The sequence below is a fragment of the Pseudorca crassidens genome, chromosome 17, assembly GCF_039906515.1.
Source record: "Pseudorca crassidens isolate mPseCra1 chromosome 17, mPseCra1.hap1, whole genome shotgun sequence".
Taxonomy (NCBI): domain Eukaryota; kingdom Metazoa; phylum Chordata; class Mammalia; order Artiodactyla; family Delphinidae; genus Pseudorca; species Pseudorca crassidens.
In genome coordinates this window covers 67394093-67414676 of record NC_090312.1, presented here as the reverse complement: position 1 = coordinate 67414676, position 20584 = coordinate 67394093, and the positions used below count along the sequence as shown (strand labels likewise).

General features: G+C 41.2%; 1 protein-coding gene and 1 long non-coding RNA gene across 4 annotated transcripts in view; one reads left to right on the top strand and one right to left on the bottom strand.

Annotated features, from left to right (window-relative positions):
• Window positions 1-320: 320 nt before the first annotated feature.
• JPH1 (junctophilin 1) overlaps window positions 321-20584 on the bottom strand; it is an 84119-nt gene continuing 63855 nt past the window's right edge. Inside the window, exons 4-6 of one of the 3 annotated variants that reach the window (XM_067712030.1) lie at window positions 14012-14652; window positions 7158-7254; window positions 321-4478 (exon numbers count right to left, since the gene is read on the bottom strand). In XM_067712030.1, coding sequence (XP_067568131.1) covers window positions 7174-7254; window positions 14012-14652 — 722 coding nt within the window. In that variant the 3' untranslated portion in view covers window positions 321-4478; window positions 7158-7173. Of the gene's footprint in view, window positions 4479-4677; window positions 6710-7157; window positions 7255-14011; window positions 14653-20584 lie in introns of those variants that run through there. The other 2 variants (XM_067712029.1, XM_067712028.1) reach the window with 2 other exon arrangements.
• Window positions 10772-20584, top strand: part of LOC137210323 (uncharacterized) — a 29139-nt gene continuing 19326 nt past the window's right edge. Inside the window, exon 1 of the long non-coding RNA XR_010936460.1 lies at window positions 10772-10819. This is a non-coding gene — a long non-coding RNA (uncharacterized lncRNA). The remainder of the gene's footprint in view (window positions 10820-20584) is intronic.

Genomic DNA, 20584 nt, shown 5'->3' with positions numbered 1-20584 from the left:
ACTAATGAATAGTTGTACCTAGTGTATATAACGAGTGTTCCGTATTATTAAATATTCCTAAGCTTCTTAGGAGAAACGCATCAATACTCACCAGTAAACCTTCTGATGATCATTATAAGCTTTGATTTTTAACTGTCTGCCCTTTGCTTTTCATAAGGAACTCATTTAAATGATTTAAAGTACAACTGATTCTCTATGCAGATACATTCCTTTGGGCAGGACCTGATACTTAATAGCCAAAGAATTTCATTTCAGTGAATGTAAACAAACATGAATTGAGTAATCATGAACAATAAAGAAAATAATTTAGGTGATACACACAAACTTTATTTTACACTTGATGAAGCATAGTTTTCTTTTGGAGAATTGCAAAATGGGGGAGAAGGTAGGAAGCTTTTATTGGATAAAGAATAAAGAACAAGGAAAAGAGAAATTGAACATATCTAATTGGCTGGAGCCGCAGAGTCAACTTTGGGGTGAGAAGGTCTAGGTTGGCTTGGTGTTTGGGGGTTGATTGGCTGACTGTATATATTGAGTTTCTGGTTAGGCGGAGCAGGGACTAGAAAGTTATCTACGTTTTGGTTTGCTGAACGGGTACCCTTGGCAAGAAAAGAGTCCATCTTGGGCCTAGGAGTTTATTAATGAAGGAAGAAGTAAACATTGCTAAGAAAGGTGAAAGTGTTAAGTGTAATCGTACCTGCTATATGTTGAGAGTCTACCAGGTGCCTCTCCTAACCTCCTAACCTCTTCTAACCTCTCCTGACTGAAGTTACCTATTTTGATTCTTACAAAAACACTATGAGGCAGATATTATTGTTCCCATTTTACAGACACCAAAACTATCCTTAGAGGGTCCCAAAATGGACATGAGATGTTTGGTGTTGGCATATCCTATGAATATGGGGATGACTCAAAACGAAGTGTCGCTGGTTTCATAAAACTGCATCTGAGAAAGTGATGTGCCTGCTTTTGAGGCCTTCTTGTGCTTCTCTGTTTGAATTAACATCCTCAGTTAAGTTGACCTGCTTGTCAAACTGCACTGGTGCGTTGTGTGTGTCTAAGCTTGCCCCTGGTGTGGGGAGCCTGATAAGGAGCCAGGCTACGATTAGGTGAGATGGAGAGCTGGGGACTCCCGGGGCACAGGGCATTGGGCAATGTACTGAACACACAGGTAGCGTGAAAACTCCTGAGGGCCTGAAGCAGGGCAGCAAATAGGTTTCGAGTACTTCCTTTACAATTTACTCAGGTAGTCTTTGGAAGTCAACACAAATACAGGTAAATTTATAGAGTAAACCAGTAAAAACTTAAACATATAGTCTTCTAGGATCTATTCTGGTTAGTAATACTCTTTTGTGAAGGAAGAAATGGACATGATTATTAGAAAAAAATGGAAAGGTAATTCAATGCACAAAAATTCTAATAAAAGAAAGCCAAATTGCAAAGTAAGGAAATATTCTTAGTGCACAAGAGAAATTAAAAAAAAGTTAAGAATTCCTCACATTACTTGTTGTATCCTGACAAAACCAGCTGGATGTAGTTAACACCAAACTTTTATTTGAAGCACAAATATGTTTCATTCTTTAGTGCTTTCTCGTGTTGAGATTATTTCCCAAATTCTTGCTTGGTTTCAGTGGATTGATGAGTAACGACAGACTTAAGTGATACTTGTTTATCCTTTTGAATGTTGTATGGATTTGTAGGTTTCTAACCTCTCCTAACTTTTATTTGGCTCAATTATCCAATTTAAAACTGCTTTTCAAATGCCACGTCTAGTTCTTAGGTGATGGGGTCCACCACCCCTTAGCTCCACAATGATGCTACATTTGAGCATCTTCTTGGCCTTTATCACCTTCAGAAACAGCTACCTGATTTCTAGGTATTTGCTCTAGCGGTCAGAGCGATTGTTAAAACATGCCTAGAACATGAGAAGATTAGATGACTTTGTGGCTTCTCACTTTTGCCTCCACTTTTACTGAATTAGGGACGTGATACTTAATCAGATTCTTTTCTTTCAAATATGTGCAGTAAGTGGCAGGAATGTGATACATATAGTCTTAAACTAAAGCCCTCTTCCACTGCTTTCCCTGAAGCAAATATCGTCATGAATTCCACTGAATGTTCAGTATTGTTCTTGATAATTTCCTGAATGAGTTTGCTTGGGACAAGGATGCAGACAAGGAAAGACTTGTACCTCAACGTTGTAGTCATCTTCCACTGATTTTGTCTCTGCCTCCACACCCTCTCTCCAAAATTCTTTTCAAAGATGGATAATGCTCTTCACCACAGTAAGCAAACAGCCTTATCAATCACTAGCTGACCAAATCTCTGGCCCTCCCTTTCTGTGGTAATTCTACTAATAGTTTACCTAAATGAGACTTGGGATTGAGAGAATACCAAGGCAATTCTATGGAACACTAAGGTAAAGTATTCAAAAGAACATCATGATATACATCTAAATCTTTTAGGCCTTCTATGTGCGGTTTCTGGGTTAATCCTAGAGATCAGGTTCAAACACAACCCATACCAAGTTCATTTGTAAAATGCCTCTTACTCCAAAATACCAAGCAAGATAGCACTTAAGAACTAAACGTTTATTAATAATATTTAGTATTTTTTAAGGTTCAAAAATCAACATCTTATTGAAATACCGAACTAAAAGTTATGAAACTTAAATATACTTAACACTTAGGATTTTAAGTACCTTATTCAGAACTTTTGATAGTCTCTGTTATAGTTACATCAACTGAGTAGCATTCAGGAACTTACGGAAATGGGCTCATTCAACCCACACTGTTACCTTGTATTTCATCGTATTTTCTGCCTTTTCATGGCTGATCAGTATGACAGTCTGGAATAATGCTGGTCAATATATGAAATGAAAAAGCACAGCATTTAGAGTCATAGCTGGGACTCTGATACAAATATTCGTAGCTTTTTGGCTACATGACCTTGGGCAAGTCATTTACCTGCAGGAAATCGTTCACAGGGACCTTGTAAGACTCTAATGAGACGAGAAAGTTCTTTGTGTAAAGCAAATGTCTCGTATCCTACTATATTAAAAATCACATTTTAGTGTAGAGACGGAGCTCTGTAAGTGTGGCCTTCGATTTTCCCAGTGAGAGAGACTCAATGACTACCACTAAAGAACATCATATGACCTATGGCATAATTAACCTTTATAAAGAGGCCTTTAGTGGGATCTTACTATATATTTTTTAATGTGTTTGAGACACAGGAATTAAAATTTCCCCTAGTTCTTCCAGTTAGTAAAGGCTAACATGTACGAAGCAGTTCCTATGTGCCAGGTACTGTACTAAGCACTTCAGGTAAATAAGCTCATCTCCTTCTCCGATGAGGTCAGCGCTGTGGTTCTACCCATTTTACAGATGAGGAAACCAGGGACACAGATTAGAGAAGAATTCCTCCATCAATCATGACCACAGCCAAAACTTCACCCATATTCACTGCATTCTATATACGCTGATATTTTCTCCTACTCCCATATGTCAGGCCCCTGTAGAGGCTATGACAGAATCCTAAGTCCTTTCTGGTACTTTGGGGGTAAAAAGGACATGCTGGACATAGATAATTGACACACCTGGGATCATCGAACACGGCCTGATGGATCCTTACACTGTCCTGGCAGAATACGCCACGTCCACAGCTGCCTATGAAGTTGGAGAGAAGAGCCTACACCGCTTTGCAGAGCCTGGGGGGGGGGGGGGGGGGCTGCGAGTGCACAGATTGAGCCCAGGGAGCTGCTCACCACGACTCTTGGAATAGCTGTTGTACGAAAAGGGCACGCAGAATATTTTCCAGATCTCCCAACCACACGGTCTTCACCCTAGCTTTGGCTTCAGCCACTGAAACACGTGGTTTGGACACAAATCTGGAGTCAATAATCTTTCTAGCACCCTGTGCTTCTCCCGCCTGCTCCGAAGTAGTCTGTCCTGTGTTCTGTTCCCTTAGGATTTGCTAGGAGATGAATCACGTGAGTTGATAAATCCGTTAACACCTAGAGGCGATAACTGGGCATTGCTTACGTGGGGGTCTTCGATACCTCAGCCCTCAACAGGAGTGGCTCACTTGGGAATTTAAAAGCGCTGTGGCAGCTCCGTGGGAAGCTGTTCTGGAGAAGGTCCGTTTATTGTACTTCACAGGCTGCCTGCTGATGCGTGGAGCCAGCCGAGGCCAGCACCGAGGATGGCTTCAAAGGCTGCAGGTTCTAGTGGCAGCAAGTTTATTCAGCTGCACTTTGGACCTAAGCAGCAGAGGCCAGAGCAACATAGTAATTTCTTTGGGTCACAATGGTCAGAAAACTGTAACTGAAAAGTGCCCACGCAGGAGAGACTTACTTCATCTTTAAGTTTTCCTTAAAAACAGGAGCAGACTCAAAACCCGGGATAAGGCACTAATACAATTAACGAAGGCAGTAAAGCAGAGCGATGAATCTTACTCTGCAAAATGATTCCAAAGGCCTAAGATGAAAGAGACGAAGAGAAAACTTAATGGTGCAGCGTAAGACCTTCTGCCAGGTGGGTTCTTTGAGCACTGCGCCCCCCCCCCCCATTTCTATTATTAATTTCTCAGCAGATCTTTCTTTCACCACCATCACCAGCCAAAAATTCCACATAACTCAAGACAGTAATTTACTCATAAAGGAAACACACCTGCAACTTTATTAATAACCAACGTTTTTTTTTATTAGAGCAGATACAGTTGTGAAAACTGTACATTATACATTTTGGTTTCAAGGATTATAAATAACGGAACTCGCAGGTAGGGAGTTCTTTTTCACAGCAAGAAACTTTAAATAAACAAAGTCATGTTTTATTAAGTACATTGGCAGACTTCATGTGCTGTCCAAAATGTAGAGTAGAGTACAGTATAACAACCCATTAGAAAGAGCCTTTCATGTAAAATACAGCTGTGCACATTTTAGAAAAATACCAACAATTTGAGCTTTGTTTTTAAAAAAGCTTATAAATCATACATACATTTATAAATGGAACCAACATGCTCACTTTATAAACATATCCTTTATTATCTGTTACCCATTATTTTCCAAAGCATTACACATTTGAAATAAACACTTAAGATTAAATATTTTATTTAATTTTTTTAAAAAATCAGCTTTCCCAGCATCAAGAGGGATGGGGTGAGGAAGGAGCAGTGAGAATATTGAGACTGACACAGGAACTGAAACGTTTCTTGGGGAAAAACGTATACTTCCTAAATTTAAAAGTCAAAGCAAAATGTAAAAAATAAATAAATATACAAGTTGTAATTTTCATTTGCTCTCTTTCTGCTTTCTTCTTTATTCCATATTGGTCACACCCAGGATTCTCAACATATTGTACTTCTGCAAAAAACACCACTGCGTTACTGCCCTGCAGGTGACAAAGCATTCAGTCCACACCTGTGCTAATACGGGAATTGTCTCTTCTGCGTCGGAACAGTAGCAGATAAGGTAAAAAGAATCTGATTAAACCATGCAGATGGTGAAAATGTTTAGGAAGAGCTCCCTCTCCTCAGTAACGTCTTACCAAGATTGGACAGATAACTTACCTCCCCTGATTTTCTTTTTAAATAAGTATTTTTATAAAGACCACGTAGTTTCTCTAAATAAGCATGCTTCTGAGTAATAAAGAATAAATTATAAAACAGCAAAAAAATCAGATTATGTCAGAATAACAAAGGACTGCAAAAGACAGATACTTAAAAATTGTCTAAGCCTTTAAAATGTGAAATACAATTACAAAAGGACTTTGAAAAACATGAAAGGCGTAAAATTGAGAAGCACTGATTTTAACAAAGCTTTATGCTCTACCTGAACGTATTCAACAAAAATTTAAGTTTGGGGAGAAAAAAAAAAAAGAGCAGTTATTAATAGCATCTTGCTTAACTTTCATGGGAATTAACATAGCTACTGACAAGATTTTATTTGGTTGGCAAAGTACGTCAGCAATGAAACTGAATCCTTTAAACACCGATTACTGCAATCCATGCAACATTTTGACTCTACTTCTTAGAATTCTCTCGTGTTTCAGCTTTTAAAATTTAGCACCTCCTAAGTGCGTAAATAATTCATCTCAGTAGTGTTAAAAATGTTTAAAGTTAAATTATTTTTAGGTAGGTGTAATGCCTTTCAAATTGCTAACTTTTAAATAGCCTTTTACAGGTTTAGGAAGACTAAACGACACGAAGAATGATGTATTGCTATCAAAATAAACACATTTTCTCTAGCATTCTGTTGTTTCTTTTCCTTGAGATGCGACACATGTGCGCTTCAGCCAGCCGGGACCGCATGTTGAAGATGACTATACATCGGATTTAAATAAACAGCAGAAATGAACATAATCGTGCACAAGCCAACGAAACCTTCTCTCCCGGGACGTTCCAGGAGATGAGAAAGCAGCAGGTCATGGCATAAGACTGGTGAGTGATGCGGCTACCTACTTCTTCTAATGAGACAGGAGTGAATGCTGGAACCACGGCCACAGCAACACAATCCTCCGACCGCATTCCTCGGGCAGTCGTTTGTTTCCCCAGCTCCCTACTAGAATCGTCAGATGGTAAAATAGTAAGGCAGCTGTTGACTTCCATCAAAAAAAAAAAAAAAAATGCAGCTCCATACATTTCCAGTTTAGTCACACTCTGCTAGGACAGATGGAGTAGCCAATGCCAGGAACTTCGCCGGATGGGGCTGCTTCAGCAGATTTTAAAAAAGAATGATTATTAAGTTTTGCTCTCCAACATGGCTGCTTGCTTCAGCTCCCAGAGGACCCCAAAGCATTCCCAGGGGGACCGAACGGGTCCCCCGGCTGAATTTCCCCAGTTTCATCTCTCTCTCTCTCTCTCTGGTGATCCCATCCTAATTCCAAGCCTCCTTCCCTGTGTCTGAGTCTGACTGCGGTGTGCCATTTAAAGGGCTGATGACACCACCGCAGAGAACTGTGGGCTAACACCACTAGTTGTCATGACTTCACTGAAGGGTCAAAACAGTTACATCATTGAGTAACTATGTTGAATCGCATTCAGGCACAGCCACAATTAAAGTGAAGGACAATACGTAGTTGTTAAAAAAAAAAAAATTTGAATATGGGGAAAAAATGTTATATATTGTGATTTTATAGAGAAATGAAGGCTGTTCTTACCTTTTCCTAATTCCAATCAAGTTAGAAAGTGGACAAAAAGAATGGCCAACCCGATATTCAACAGCATGACGAGGACAATCATGATTGAATTAGGGCCCTGGAGACGAAATAGAACAAAACAAGTGTCACTTTTCCATGTTAACGGCAGTAGATAAATTAGCTCACAAAACCAATTACCAAAAATATTTAAAAAGACCCAACACAGTTGCAGTAAATAAGGTATGAAGAATGACAGCAGTTCCAAAAGGTATAAACTAAAAATAGCTAGGCTGTATTTAAATGGAGCCGTCTCTCAACTTTCACTTAAAGATGAATCCAGTCTTGATTAAAGCTAAAAAACGACTTAAAAAGTAATCGACTTCACCTCGAAACACTGGGCAACAGTCTGGGTGAGACACAGCTCACCGTAAAGGGTTTAAAAACTGATGGGAATTAGATACGCATTTTTGTTAAGGTGTATGTAAGTCGTCGGATAAAGAAGAATCATTTCCTCATAAAGGCAGTCAGAAGGGGAGAGTGAAATCCGCAGACAATGAGGCTGCTCTGGAAACGTTTAGGAAAAACTCAAAATGAGGTTCTTTGACTCTTGCTTTTCCTGGGTTTCTTTTTGGATACTATCCCTTCCTTAAGGTAAAAGCTGCAAGTGGGAAATTGAGCCCTCTCAGAAGTTACTGTGCAGCTCTAATTTTTAATTCCTCTGCTTAAAGCCACAACGTTTCAGAAATCAGGTTGCATTTTAACAAATCAGAGTCCTATTTTGCCAAATACTGCTATAAATAAATACCACATAGCCCAAGGTACCCAAAATTTACTTTTTTTTTTAAAAAAAAAAACAAAGAAACCTTATATGACCCATCTTTTTAGATTTGCCTGTGCTTGGCCATCTTTATTACAAAGATGCGATCTTGGTATTTACTATTAAAATAGTGTCTAATTCTTAAGTAGCATTAAAAGTGTTCTAAAAAGTGTTCTAAAACTTGCCATATAAGAGAGGTTGGGTAGGTAGTTTTATTCTCATTCTACAGATGAGGAAACAGTTGTACTATATTTGACTATCCAATGAGACTACAGTGAAACTGGGTCAGAGTCCTCAAATGTCGTATTGATGTGATTTTTTTTGTGGGGAGGGGTGGGTAAGTGAGCGTGGGAGACCGGAACTGCCACTGGTCCAGTGCTTATCTCGCAGGACCTAGGGCTTGAGTCTCATATCCTTCAAGGACATCTCCTTTCTGGATGAGGTCACAGCCTCCTTGGTAGAGGTCAGAGTACCCTGTTCTTTACCCTAACGCTTCACACTTTACTGTCGTTTCTTGTTAACTGTCATCTTTCCCCCTAGACTGAGTTCCACAGGGGCACTGCCTTGTTTACCACTCTATGCCCACACATAAGGGCTGCCCAGTTCATCCAGGCAACCAATATTTAATGAAAACCAATCTTTTGGTACTTTTCCAAGTGCTGTGGAGGTGGTGGTTGAACTGATATATTCACTGTATTAAATGAGGAACAGGGTGATTAATAAAATCAGGGTGAGAGAGAGGAGGAATAAAAATGGGTGCCCTTGATGTAGGGACTGTTAGGAAGAAGAAAAAGCCTAGTTCCTAAACCCCAAGTAAATGGGAGGAAAACAAACACTTAATTCTTCACGGTGACTATTAGTTCCATTTTACAAAGCTCCGAGAGGGTAAATGTCTTGCCCAAGGTTACTCAGGCCAGTCTGAACAAATTAGAACTGGGATTAAACTTTAGTCTGTTCACTTCAGAGCTACACGTTCTTTTTATCTATTAAACCCACAGGCCTTAGTTTAAAAATAATTTCCCATCAACTTCTCTAAAATGGCATTTTCATCTACATCCTATGATACTGTAGTATCAGAAAAACATCAAATCTTGATAATGACCAATGGTTCTTTTAGTAGAGTTGTGTTCTCAACCTATGTAACTCCTCAATCATGGTTAACTTAGAACATATCAATAATGTAGGAAACTCTTATAACTCAGAAAATAATTGAGATGATCGTTCAACATCATTACTCAGCATGGAGATTAAAGAAATGCTGTTACTACACAAACTGATTAGATCTTGCCATGAATGTGTTAAGAATTTTGGGATCGTCTCAACTCTTTTGGGTTAGTGGATTTCTTTTCATAATTCCTAAAGACAGTGATATGAAAGAAGATGAGGAAAAGTAACAGGGTCAGAGCAATACAATGTGGAGTTCAGTGACTTACACGGACGCTAGGAAAGCGGAATAATAGAGTACCTTCAGTAAAGCTACTTTCAAAGACTTAAGGTGTGCCTGGACCTTTAACTCCCATTTCATAAATCCTTATAAGGGTCTATGAATTTCTAACCTTTTTGAATTGGTTAGTATTTTGGGCTTGTGTGTGTATATATATTTATATACCTAACACTATTGAACATGTATTTCTCGTATATGTTCTAATATACAAATATATGTATATTTCTCCTACTAGTATAGCTCCATTATATAAAGCTATTTTTAAAGATGACTCAGTGAAGATGAGGGTAAACCAGCAATAAAAGACTCAAACAGCAACCAGGTAAAAAATAAGTTCTGGGATGCTATGTTTAATAGGCAGATACCAAGACGTCAGTGACCTCTGTGCTCTTCAGATACCTGGGCTGGGTACAGGGTGGAAAGCTTTAAGGTGAAGTCTCATAAATATGACTGTGGTGGCCAGTTGTAGCTTAAAATAGCAAAATGAAAAAAAAAAATCAGTCTTGATTTTCAAGACGGACTGGGACAGGTGTAATAAAAGAAGCTGTGGCAGGGCAAAGTGCGAGTCTTGTTTGGAAGAAACTTTCAGGCAGTTAGAAAATAAAGTGCAGGAAGTCAAAATATGGAAAGACGTTCTAACTCAAAATTTTTTTCTTCAAGATACTATCGCTCATTTAAAATTGTGAAGAATTTTCTGAAGAGTTAGTATAGTTTATGTTAAACCTCAAACTTCTCCAAAAACATGGAAAAAGCCAAGTTTAGTTATATGTATTTATGGAATGTGTGTGTGTGTTTCAAACCTGATCTAACAGGGATAGGGATGCCTTAGGTTTTACGACAATTCAGAAGAAAGGTCGGGTAAATCTCAGACTCTGAGGCTGATCGGTGTAATTGCTAAGAGAAAAGTGCAGGTAGTTTTCAGGAGTTGAGATTCCTAAAGAGAAGACTCCTCACTAGTCTATTTGACGATAAGGTTCTAAAGATACCTCTACTGCCTCCTAGCCAAGCTGCCACACTGCAAAAATCCTACAAAAAATTCTGGCATCCCATAGCATTGAGTCCATAGGAGTCACAGACTGAAGGGACGGTGCAGAGTGAGCCTTGCCAGGGCTTCCCTTCCCCTAAGTGTCAGCCTGTGTCCCAGAAGAGTCTCTGGATTTCTAGGAGATCAATATCTAGGGTGATCCAGAGGGTGGGTCAAAACCTACTGGAATATTTATGAACTATTTATGCTCCAACTAGTGTTAAGGCGAACTCAGTAACAGTCAACGCTCTTTGAATACTTACTTTGTGCTAGGCACTGTGCTGAGAACTTTATAAAGTATCAACTCATTTAATCTTTACCACAACCCTTGATACAGGTACAGATGAAAAAATCAAGTCACGGAGCAGTCAAGAAACTTGCCTAAGGTCATCGAGCTGGTAAGTAACACAGCTAGGATGTGAACCTGTGAAGTCTGGCGCCAGAGGCCCTACCGCTAGCCACTAGCCTACCCTGTCTCAGTAAGCTGGCTAAAATTGTGCAGATGGTTTGGTCAGCCACCCTACACGTGGCGATGCTGACTCAAGGTGGATCTCTCACAAAGATGGATTCAGTCTGCTTCCCCTCAGATGTCTGCTTTAGTGTGAACTCTGCCATGAATTTCCACGTTGTTATTTGTAAACTTCTAACTTACACAGTGTCTTTTTACCTCGAAATTGTATGCAGTGCTCTTTTGTTTTAAAGGCCATTCACGGCCTAACTTTAGGATGATTTTGTCACTTCCTAACTCTCTGTGAAGAAAACAGTTATAAGGGGTGCGAGAGGCAGCTTTATGTTATTAAGGAAGAGAAGGTTAATTGTGAAAGTCTCCGCACGAAGGTGCCAACTCAGTCCTGCCTTCCAGCTCCCGGCAGAGGTGCAGAGCTGCTGGCCTCCCTTCTCTCTTGGGGTGTTTAGGGGAACCCTAGAGACCGGCCTGCAGAGCTGCACGATGCTTGGCCAACTCCCAGAATCTGACTGTTTTGCACATTCGTTAAGACAGATGCTGTTTCTAAACAAGAAGGCTGTGAATTTACCAAATATACCTATTAGTAACGTTTTACAGAAAGACTACTAGGTAACTCATCTAATATGAGGAACACTGGGGCACACGCTTCCCCTTGGGGAGTTCTGGAAATCAACTGAACCCCACTACTGGGTACCCGAAGGTATAAACGATAATAGCCTTGCATTGCCTGAATCTCCCCTTTGTAAATCAGGCAAACCAATACTAATACGTAGGTGAGGCCTTACTAACCTATGGCTATAAATGCTGAAAGCCAAATAAGAAGTGAGTTATCACATTTAACAAATTCAGTAGTGATGATATTAGCACAGACAGTTATAATATCAGGATACTGACATACCAGTGTTAAAATATTTTAAAAGATGAATGCTCACTGAACAGTCTCAAAGTTATTGTTTTGAAAACCATTTATCTATATGGAGGTTGACTCTCAGAAAGTTAACCTGATTTATTCATATTTAGATAATTAAAATGGTGAGAATTTTAAAAAGGTGGGAACCTGTGTTGATAGATATTAGCAAAATAAACCTAAGAAATTTCAAATATAAGTTAATTAAAAAATGAATTTCAATGTCTAACCCTATGAGTAGATAGAACAGTAAGAATTTTTTCTTAAAGGTAAGAAACTGATGGATGTATTGTTGGCCAAAATATTAATCCACACCTTTATGCAAATGTTTCTGAAATTACTAGTAAATACTGGGTCAGCTATGGCTTCCTCCCTAAATTACAATCTTTTCCAAAGGCATATGACTAGGTCAACAGATCAGTCAGCTTTTTATCAAAAATTACTTAGCTTCAGATTTTATAAATGCTACAGAATTTGATAAAATACTAATTCCTTTTATCATTAACAAATCTCATGGAATGAGGATGAAATAACAAAAACCTTAAATGCTCCAGACTCATAATAAAACTAGCATCTACCAGAAAACTGAAATTTTAGGAGAACTGACACTCGGAGGAGTTAGAAGACCAAAGTGATTTTCTTAAACAGTTGAAAAATTTCACTTCTCATATGGGAAAGAAAAAGTTCTAGCTGCAAAGCCTGGCCATTCAATAAAATCCACACTATTTATGAGAATAATTCATAATAGCTAGAAAAGATGTTCTTTTGTCTAAAGATGCTGACCATTGTGGGTGCAGAGTCAAAAGGCAGGTTAAGGACTTAGCAAATGGCAGTGGAGCCCTCCTCCTGGTTAGAGCACAGGCGCAGGGGGCAGGTGGGCCGTGATTCCTTCCCAGCCCTCAGAATTAGCTATTGTTATGGACTGCATATTTGGATCTATCCCCTGCCCCCAAATTCATCCACTGAAGCCCTAACCCCCAATGTGATGGTATTTGGAGGTGGAACCTTTGGGAGAGAATCAGCTCATGAGGGTGGAGCCCTCAGGACGGGATTAGTGCCCTTCCAAGAAGAGACGCCAGAGAGCTTGTTTCCTCTCAGTCCCGTGAGGACACAGGGAGAAAGACGGCCTGTGTTCTATCGACCAGGAAGTAAGTAAGTGGCTTCTCACCAGACACTGAATCTGCTGGTGCCTTGATCTTGGGACTCCTGAGCCTTCAGAACTGTGAGAAATAAATGTTTGCTGTTTAGACCACCCAGTCTAGGGTAGTTTTGTTATAGCAGCCAGAGCTAGTAAGACAGCTACCATGTAGTCCTTTTTTTTTTTGGTGGTGCCTCACAGCTTGTGGGATCTTAGTTCCCTGACCAGGGATCGAACCCTGGCCCTCAGCAATGAAAGTGAAACAGGACAGAAGGGGGCAGGGCACAACCTTTAAAAAAATGATATAGCCATAGTACATGACAAAGACTGGTTAGAACCAACTAGGTCCAAGATGGCAGAAGATCTGACTTCCAGAAGACCTTAAGCCTCATTGCATGCTCATTGTAATGTATCACCTTATGCTAAATGACACATCCACCAGCGCCACGTTCCGACAGTTCCGAGGCCAACCATAAAAGGTCAAAAAGTGGGCGGTGACCCAATTCCTGGAAATCCCCGGCCCTTCCCCCAAAGTTGGAATAATCCACTCATTAGCCTATGAAATTACCAGCCCATAAAAATGAACCACCCCATATTTCGAAGCCTCTTGCCTTCCAAGATGGCCCACACTCTGTCTGTGGAGTGTGTTTTTCTCTAAATAAATCTACCACTTTGTCTCCGAATTCTTTCACAACGAAGAAAGAACCTTAAATCCACCGGGAACAAAAGTGCAGAGTCCTAACCACTGGACCGCCAGGGAATTCAACAGCTACCATGAAGCTCACCAAGAAGTGCTGGTAAAGGCTTGTAAAAGTGGAGCTGCAACAAGCTAGTCACGTCAGCCTACCTGCATGAAGCCTGAGGGTTGGCCGAGTGAGCACAGAGGAATTTCTGCCCGAGAGCCCACTGTGGCTCAAGCTACCAGTGCTAGGCTCTACTCTACACAGCCCGGTGCTCCCAGGGACTTTTGCTAAGCGTAGGTGCAAATCGTCATCATCAAGGCGCAGATGCCCCACGCTGCCACCCGAAAGAACCAAAAGGAGCAGAAGTGAGAGAAAAACACGTCTCGCACGACTTACCGAATTGGCTTCTTTTTCCAAAGCAGGGCACGAATCGTTGCTTGCTGGGTTCTTTGGTATAGCAAGTTCAGACTTCTTAGCTTTTGGCTCAGCTTTGCTTTCTTTGGCAACTGGTTTTGTCACAGATTTAGGGGGACTCCACCTGTTGGGCGATGGCTTGTGCACCAGCGCCGAGGAAGACTGGCTTGGCCCTTCCTCTTCTTCCACGTCCTCCGGGGGGTACTGGGGGGCGTTCAGTTTCACGTAGTAGCCGTGATACTGAGAGTGCAGCTCCCCGTTACTGGGGTTAGGGACGTGGTGACGGCCAGAGTACCTGGAGTGGGGCACAGCCGCTCCCACCTCCTTCGTGGGAGCCTTGGAGGTCAAGGGCTTATTGACGGTGGCCGTCACCTGCTCCTCGGCTGCACTCCTTTTGTCTTGGTTGAGTCTGGCCCCTGAGCTGGGATTCTGCTTCTTCACGGGCTTTGGGGAGGGAGAGCCGCCTTGTTTGGGACTTGCCTCGGGAGACGCTGGGGGTGTCGTGCCTTTGCGATAAAAGTGAGGAGATTCCTTTGGTGTAGGTGGCTTTTCCGGGACCTTTTCTTCTGGATTTTCTTTAGCATCTACACCTTCCTGAAATCTCTGTTTGACATAATCTGGACCTGGGGAGAAAGGGGACAACACGAGGGAAGGTGATAAAAAATAATAAGGCATAAAGGCTTGTTCCTCATGGCTACTCATATAGTATTTTGCTAAATCAGCTTAGCCTTTTCTCTTTTCGTTTTAAACATATTTATGAGGCTTTGACTAAGCATAAGGACGTTTCATTCCCTGGGAGAAAAGATTATTTACTGATTAAAAGTTTTTAAGTTAATATATACCATTATGTACACTATTGTGATAGCCACAAAAGTTAAACAGTCCTGCTTTTTGCTGCTGGTAGAATACAGAGGCAGAATTCATATGGATAGAGCACTCGAGACAGCACCATAATTAATCTGAACGTTCCAATTTACATGGTGTAACTAAAATACAGAGTATACACTCATATACAGAAATAAACTGACTCGTATGTTTAATATGTAATATATTAGAACACTTAAATATATTAGTGTTTAATAAAGTATCTACACTGTCGGTGGAGAACATGCAGATAACATAGTTTTAATGACCCTTCATCAAAGGAGCATTTAAACTGCCTAGTTAGGAACAACTTCTGAGCTTTAGGTTACACTTTATAAGATGACTTACTCGGAGTCCCTTCACAGCCTGGGTTTGCATCAGCAGCGTTTCTGCAGGCATCAAAGTCAAGACAAGGCAGTTGTCTTTGGCTCTGTAGTCTCAGGATTTTTTTTTTCTTTTTCTGAGTACTTTAGAATTGTGTAACAATCATATGTTATTTTCATAAATAGAAGAAAATTTCACTTAAAAAAAGGGACCCTGGTGCCATTGTTATTTTATGGGTAGATTTTGGGGGGAGTGGGGATGTAAGGAGAATGTGCATCACAAGATGGTACTGGCAGTGAGCGCTTATTTAAGGAGGCCAGTGGTCCAGAGAAGGGCCTTTCTGGGGCCCTCAGAGACATGCTCCAAGGCAGTGCCCTTCTTTCTAGGCACTTTGCCCCTCAGCCCCTCCCCAGTAACCGGGTCCTGTGCATCCTTTGGCCACCACTTCACCCATCAGCCATTTTTCATCACAGCAAGTCAAGGTCACACAGTCCAGCTGGCCCTCTTCTCTGCAAAGGGGCAGGAGCTGACAATGTCATCTCTGGAGTACCCAAGGAAGAAATCACCCACCAACTTGCTTACAGGAGCTGACCAGCTCTTGTCAACTCCAGAGCACTGCATCTGTTCGCTTCCCTTCCTGTCTCTACTCCCACCTCTCAGCCCAGAGGGGCTGAAGAACAATTATCCTTAAAATTGTTAAAAGTACATACTGCCTCCACCAACAGATGAATGGATAAAGAAGAGGTTTTATATACACACACGCGGAATACTACTCAGACATAAAAGAGAACGCAAGTTTCCCATGTGCAGCAACGTGGACGGACTTGGAGGGCATTATGCTAAGTGAAATAAGTCAGAGAAAAACAAATACTGTATGGTGTCACTTATGGAATCTAAAAGATAAAACCAACTAGGAAATATAACAGAAAAGCAGCAGACTCACAGATATACAGAGAACAAACTAGTGGGTACCAGTGGGGAGGGAGGGAGGGGCACTATAAGGTGGGGGAATAGAAGAACTACTGGGTGTAGGATAGGCTCAAGGATGTATTGTACAACAAGGAGGGTATAGCCAATATCTTGTAATAACTGTAAATAGAAAATAACCTTTAAAAATTGTGTAAAAATAGGGCTTCCCTGGTGGCACAGTGGTTGAGAGTCCGCCTGCCGATGCAGGGGACGCGGGTTCGTGCCCCAGTCTGGAAAGATCCCATGTGCCGCGAAGCGGCTGGGCCCGTGAGCCATGGCCGCTGAGCCTGCGCGTCCGGAGCCTGTGCTCCGCCACGGGAGAGGCCACAGCAGTGAGAGGCTCGCGTACCGCAAAAAAAAAAAAAAAAAAAAAGAAAATTGTGTGAAAATAAAAAATTTCAAAAAGGTAAATAAAAAAATTACATACTACCGACTTGTAATTGCTCCTCCTAATTGCTCCTCCCATGTTGTGAGACTGCCGTTTATTATACAAGGCACTTTCCAAAATGTAAAGCCTCACCGAAATCTTAGGAAGCAGGCGATATTCCGATTTTACTGATATGGAAACAGCTGTAGCAGCTGAAAAACTCAAAGTCACACAGCTCCTGTGTATCCTTAGAATATAATGCAACATGGAATACACTAAGCCCAGAAATGAGAATCCCCAAGGACCCACATTTATAGCTTGTACTCAGGGCCAAAAGCATAAGAGCATTATCTCATATTCCACCCTCCAGAAGACAAAGCCAAACAGGGTTCAAATTTCCCAAACAGGTCAACACCGCCAACAACTGAGATTTCCTTTTCTAAACTTGGTTAAGTACCCCCTTTAAAAAAATCGGCAATTTTCTTTTACATCCTCCATTAAAAACGGCAGTATGATTTCTTGGCAGAGATGTATCTCACTTGAGTGAAGAAAAAGAGGCAACTGCAATTATTCAAAAGGTGCTGTCTTTGTTTCTGGATTCTTCCTTGGTGTTGTGACTGGGACATACCACCAAGAGGAAGAAGCATCGGCAGCACCAGAAAGCGACATTCTTCATCGACAGGCTTGCCCCTACTTTCAAAAACCCATGAAGAACATTTATACTGGCCTTTCATGGAGAAGCCCCTCCTCTGCACCTCTGCAGTGTACTGTTTACATTTTTTCCTCCCACCCCTCTACCCCAGATTTCATCAGAACTTGGTTTCATTTGTGCTTCTCTGTTATCCAATTGTAGAGCATTACTGAAATACCCATCTAGGCATGGTAGGAAGTGTTCCGTGCAAAGGTAATTAACAGTCAAGGCTCTTGGAGCCAATCATTTTTCATTTAAGCCGCCTAACTCTGAAACACAAATTACGAAGTACTTTTAATGTCTTCAGTCTAAGGGGTCAGTGCAAAAGTTAATTTTGCAAATCCTTCTCTCTTGAGATTAAGTCATATTAAAAGCTAATGTTTAAATACACACAACAGAAAAGAACGGGAAAAAATAATCTCTGGCAAACATGACTAGTTATGCACTCTTGATGTTGGAAGGAGACAGTCACTGAACCACGAGAAATAAAGCTGTCACAAAGCCTATGTGCTCCATTTTGAAAAGGTGAGACCCTAACAGTGACGCTTACAAGTTCAGGATTTATCTGGGTAACCACTGGTCTCACCTGCGTTTACTGCAGAAAGCAGACGAGAAGCTGAAATGGGAGCTGCTCTGACAGATCCCAGCAAGCACCAGCTGCCAGCAAGGGATGAGACTCTGCTGAAACGCTAACAGCGGCAAGAGATCGTTTATTTGGGAGGAAACTCAGGCAATTCAGTAAGAGCGGGTCCAAGAAAAATAATTTTTTAAAAAGTGATATGCTTTAGTTATCTGGAAAAAGAACAAAGACTTACAAATACCTGAAGACAAAGCACAGTTTCAAACGCTCTTTGTAAAGAGTAAGTAGAACTCTGCCTACCTCTTAATTTATGCTATCATTAATAGGCCAAGCAGAGAATGATTTGGCCACTGGAGGATTTTGTAGTAACCGACTTACGAAGCTTTATTTTGGATTCCATTGAATGTATTTATTATGTTTATGAACTCTCAAATACCGGTCTAACCACTCCTTTAGATCTTTAGAAATCTCATGCATTGCTCCTTTGCACAGTTTTCCTGTCTTAAATGTCTTAGGAAAGGCATTTCTTGTGCCCTATCTCCTAAGACATGGTTTTCAGGCGTATTCAATTCAGTTTTATTTACAGGGCTTCTGATGATATTCAAAACCTGTTGAGCTCAAAGAATTTACCAGCACCACCTTTCAGATGAAAAAATCCCCCCCAGCTTTATTATGCGTTAAAAATTGGCTGGATAAGGGAATAAAGGCACTCCAAAGCAGTCAGTCCACATTTGCTGCCCATCAGAGGTACCTGGGGTGCGATTCCCAGAGAATTTAATAAGTATGAATCGAAGCCTAGAAATCTTGATGTTTAACAAATGCTCCAGGTAACTCTCATGTACCCAGTATTGGCATTTAAAAGCATGGCAAATTTGGGATTGACATGTAAACACTGCTATATTTAAAACAGAAAACCAGGGACTTCCCTGGTGGCACAGTGGTCAAGAATCCACCTGCCAATGCAGGGGACATGGGTTCAATCCCTGGTCCAGGAAGATCCCACATGATGCAGAGCAACTAAGCCCGTGCGCTCTACTACTGAGCCTTCGCTCTAGAGCCCACACGCCACAACTACTGAAGCCCGTGTGCTCCAGGACCCGAGTGCTGCAACTACTGAGCTCGCGTGCTGCAACTACTGAAGCCTGCATGCCTAGAGCCTGTGCTCCGCAACAAGAGAAGCCACTGCAATGAGATGCCTGTGCACCGCAACAAAGAGTAGCCCCCGCTCACCACAACGAGAGAAAGCCTGCGCACAGCAACGAAGACCCAACGCAGCCAAAGATAAATAATAAAAAAAAAAAAAATTAAAATAAATAAAATAGATAACCAACAAGAACCTACTGTATAGCACAAGGAACTCCCCTCAGTATTCTGTAATAACCTAAATGGGTAAAGAATCTGAAAAAGAATAGATCCGTGTATATGTATAACTGAATCACTCTGCTGTACACCTGAAACTAACATTGTTAATCAACTATACTCCAATATAAAATAAAAATTTAAATAAATGAAAAAAAAGCACCTGGGCGAGACCTTGAAATAAAGACTTCTGACTCAAAAAAAAAATTAATTAAAAAAAAAAATTAAAGTGTGGCAAAAAGTATGTTGACTAGAGGTAGACCCAACTCCAGCCTCCCTTACCTGCATCCAGCTGGAAGTGGTTCCAGCATGGCGTAGTCAGCTGGGGACTGGCCAGCTACCTGAGGATACACACTTAGATTTTACAGAGTAAGATTAAGTGCTTTTAAAACAAGATATTTAGTATAACGCAGAGGGCAAAAGTTTTTCCTGGACAAGTTTCTTGGAAGGCACACGGTGTGACTACTACTTGTCTGTGTAGTAACGTGCGTCAGTGTTGCAATGCCAAGCAGCATAAAGTTGATGAGATGCAGCAGTTCATTAAAAAGACTAGTCAGAATATCACCAAGGAGGGAAATTATGAGAAGTGTTGATAGCTGTCGCAGTCAGCATTTTTGTCTGTTTTTACAGACAGTATTTCTAAATCCTAAGGGATTTTTTTTCTCCCCTGGGGATTTAGTATTGGGACGATGTCAGAGACGGGTCACCTGCTCACTGACATGCCGCACAACACGAAACAACAACACTGAGCACGTGTCATGCCCACACACAGAAAGGTTACACGTCACAGCTGGCATGAACGGCGGATGGAAACAGCAGGGCGTTCAGCTAGTTCTTCATAGGTGAGCCTCAGGGAAACGGCTGTGGGCAGAGGAAGCACCACGGAGACTCCTCCAAACAAATGTCTACCAGGGCAGTGCTGATGCCAAATGCTTTGTAGCAACATCAGAAGTCATTAAATAGATAGCAGGATTTTTCTGCGGAGACTGCCAATCAGTAAAAGAAGACCAGACTGAAAGATTTTTTAAAAAATTGTATAACCGATAGCAGGATCCCTTTTATATTCCATGTGGAAAGAATGCTACATTCCCACAGGACTTTAGAGTCCCATCGGTAACAATACCACAACTTCTGAGAACACAGCCACAGCCCTGTTGTCCGCAAGCCGTGGGACACCCAGCCCAGGGCCCCTTGCACATGGTGGGCTTTCAATACACACGTGTGTGGAAGGGGATACACTGGAATGCCTAAGTGGTAAGAATAACCAGCAAACCCATGAATTATTAATTTCACGTCAACTAGTGGATTATTCAGTTTTCCTTTTTCTATGAAAAAAATTTATTCAGAATTTTGGGTCTGGAAAGTGAGTTTAGAAGGCATCTATTCCAGGATGCTTCTTTC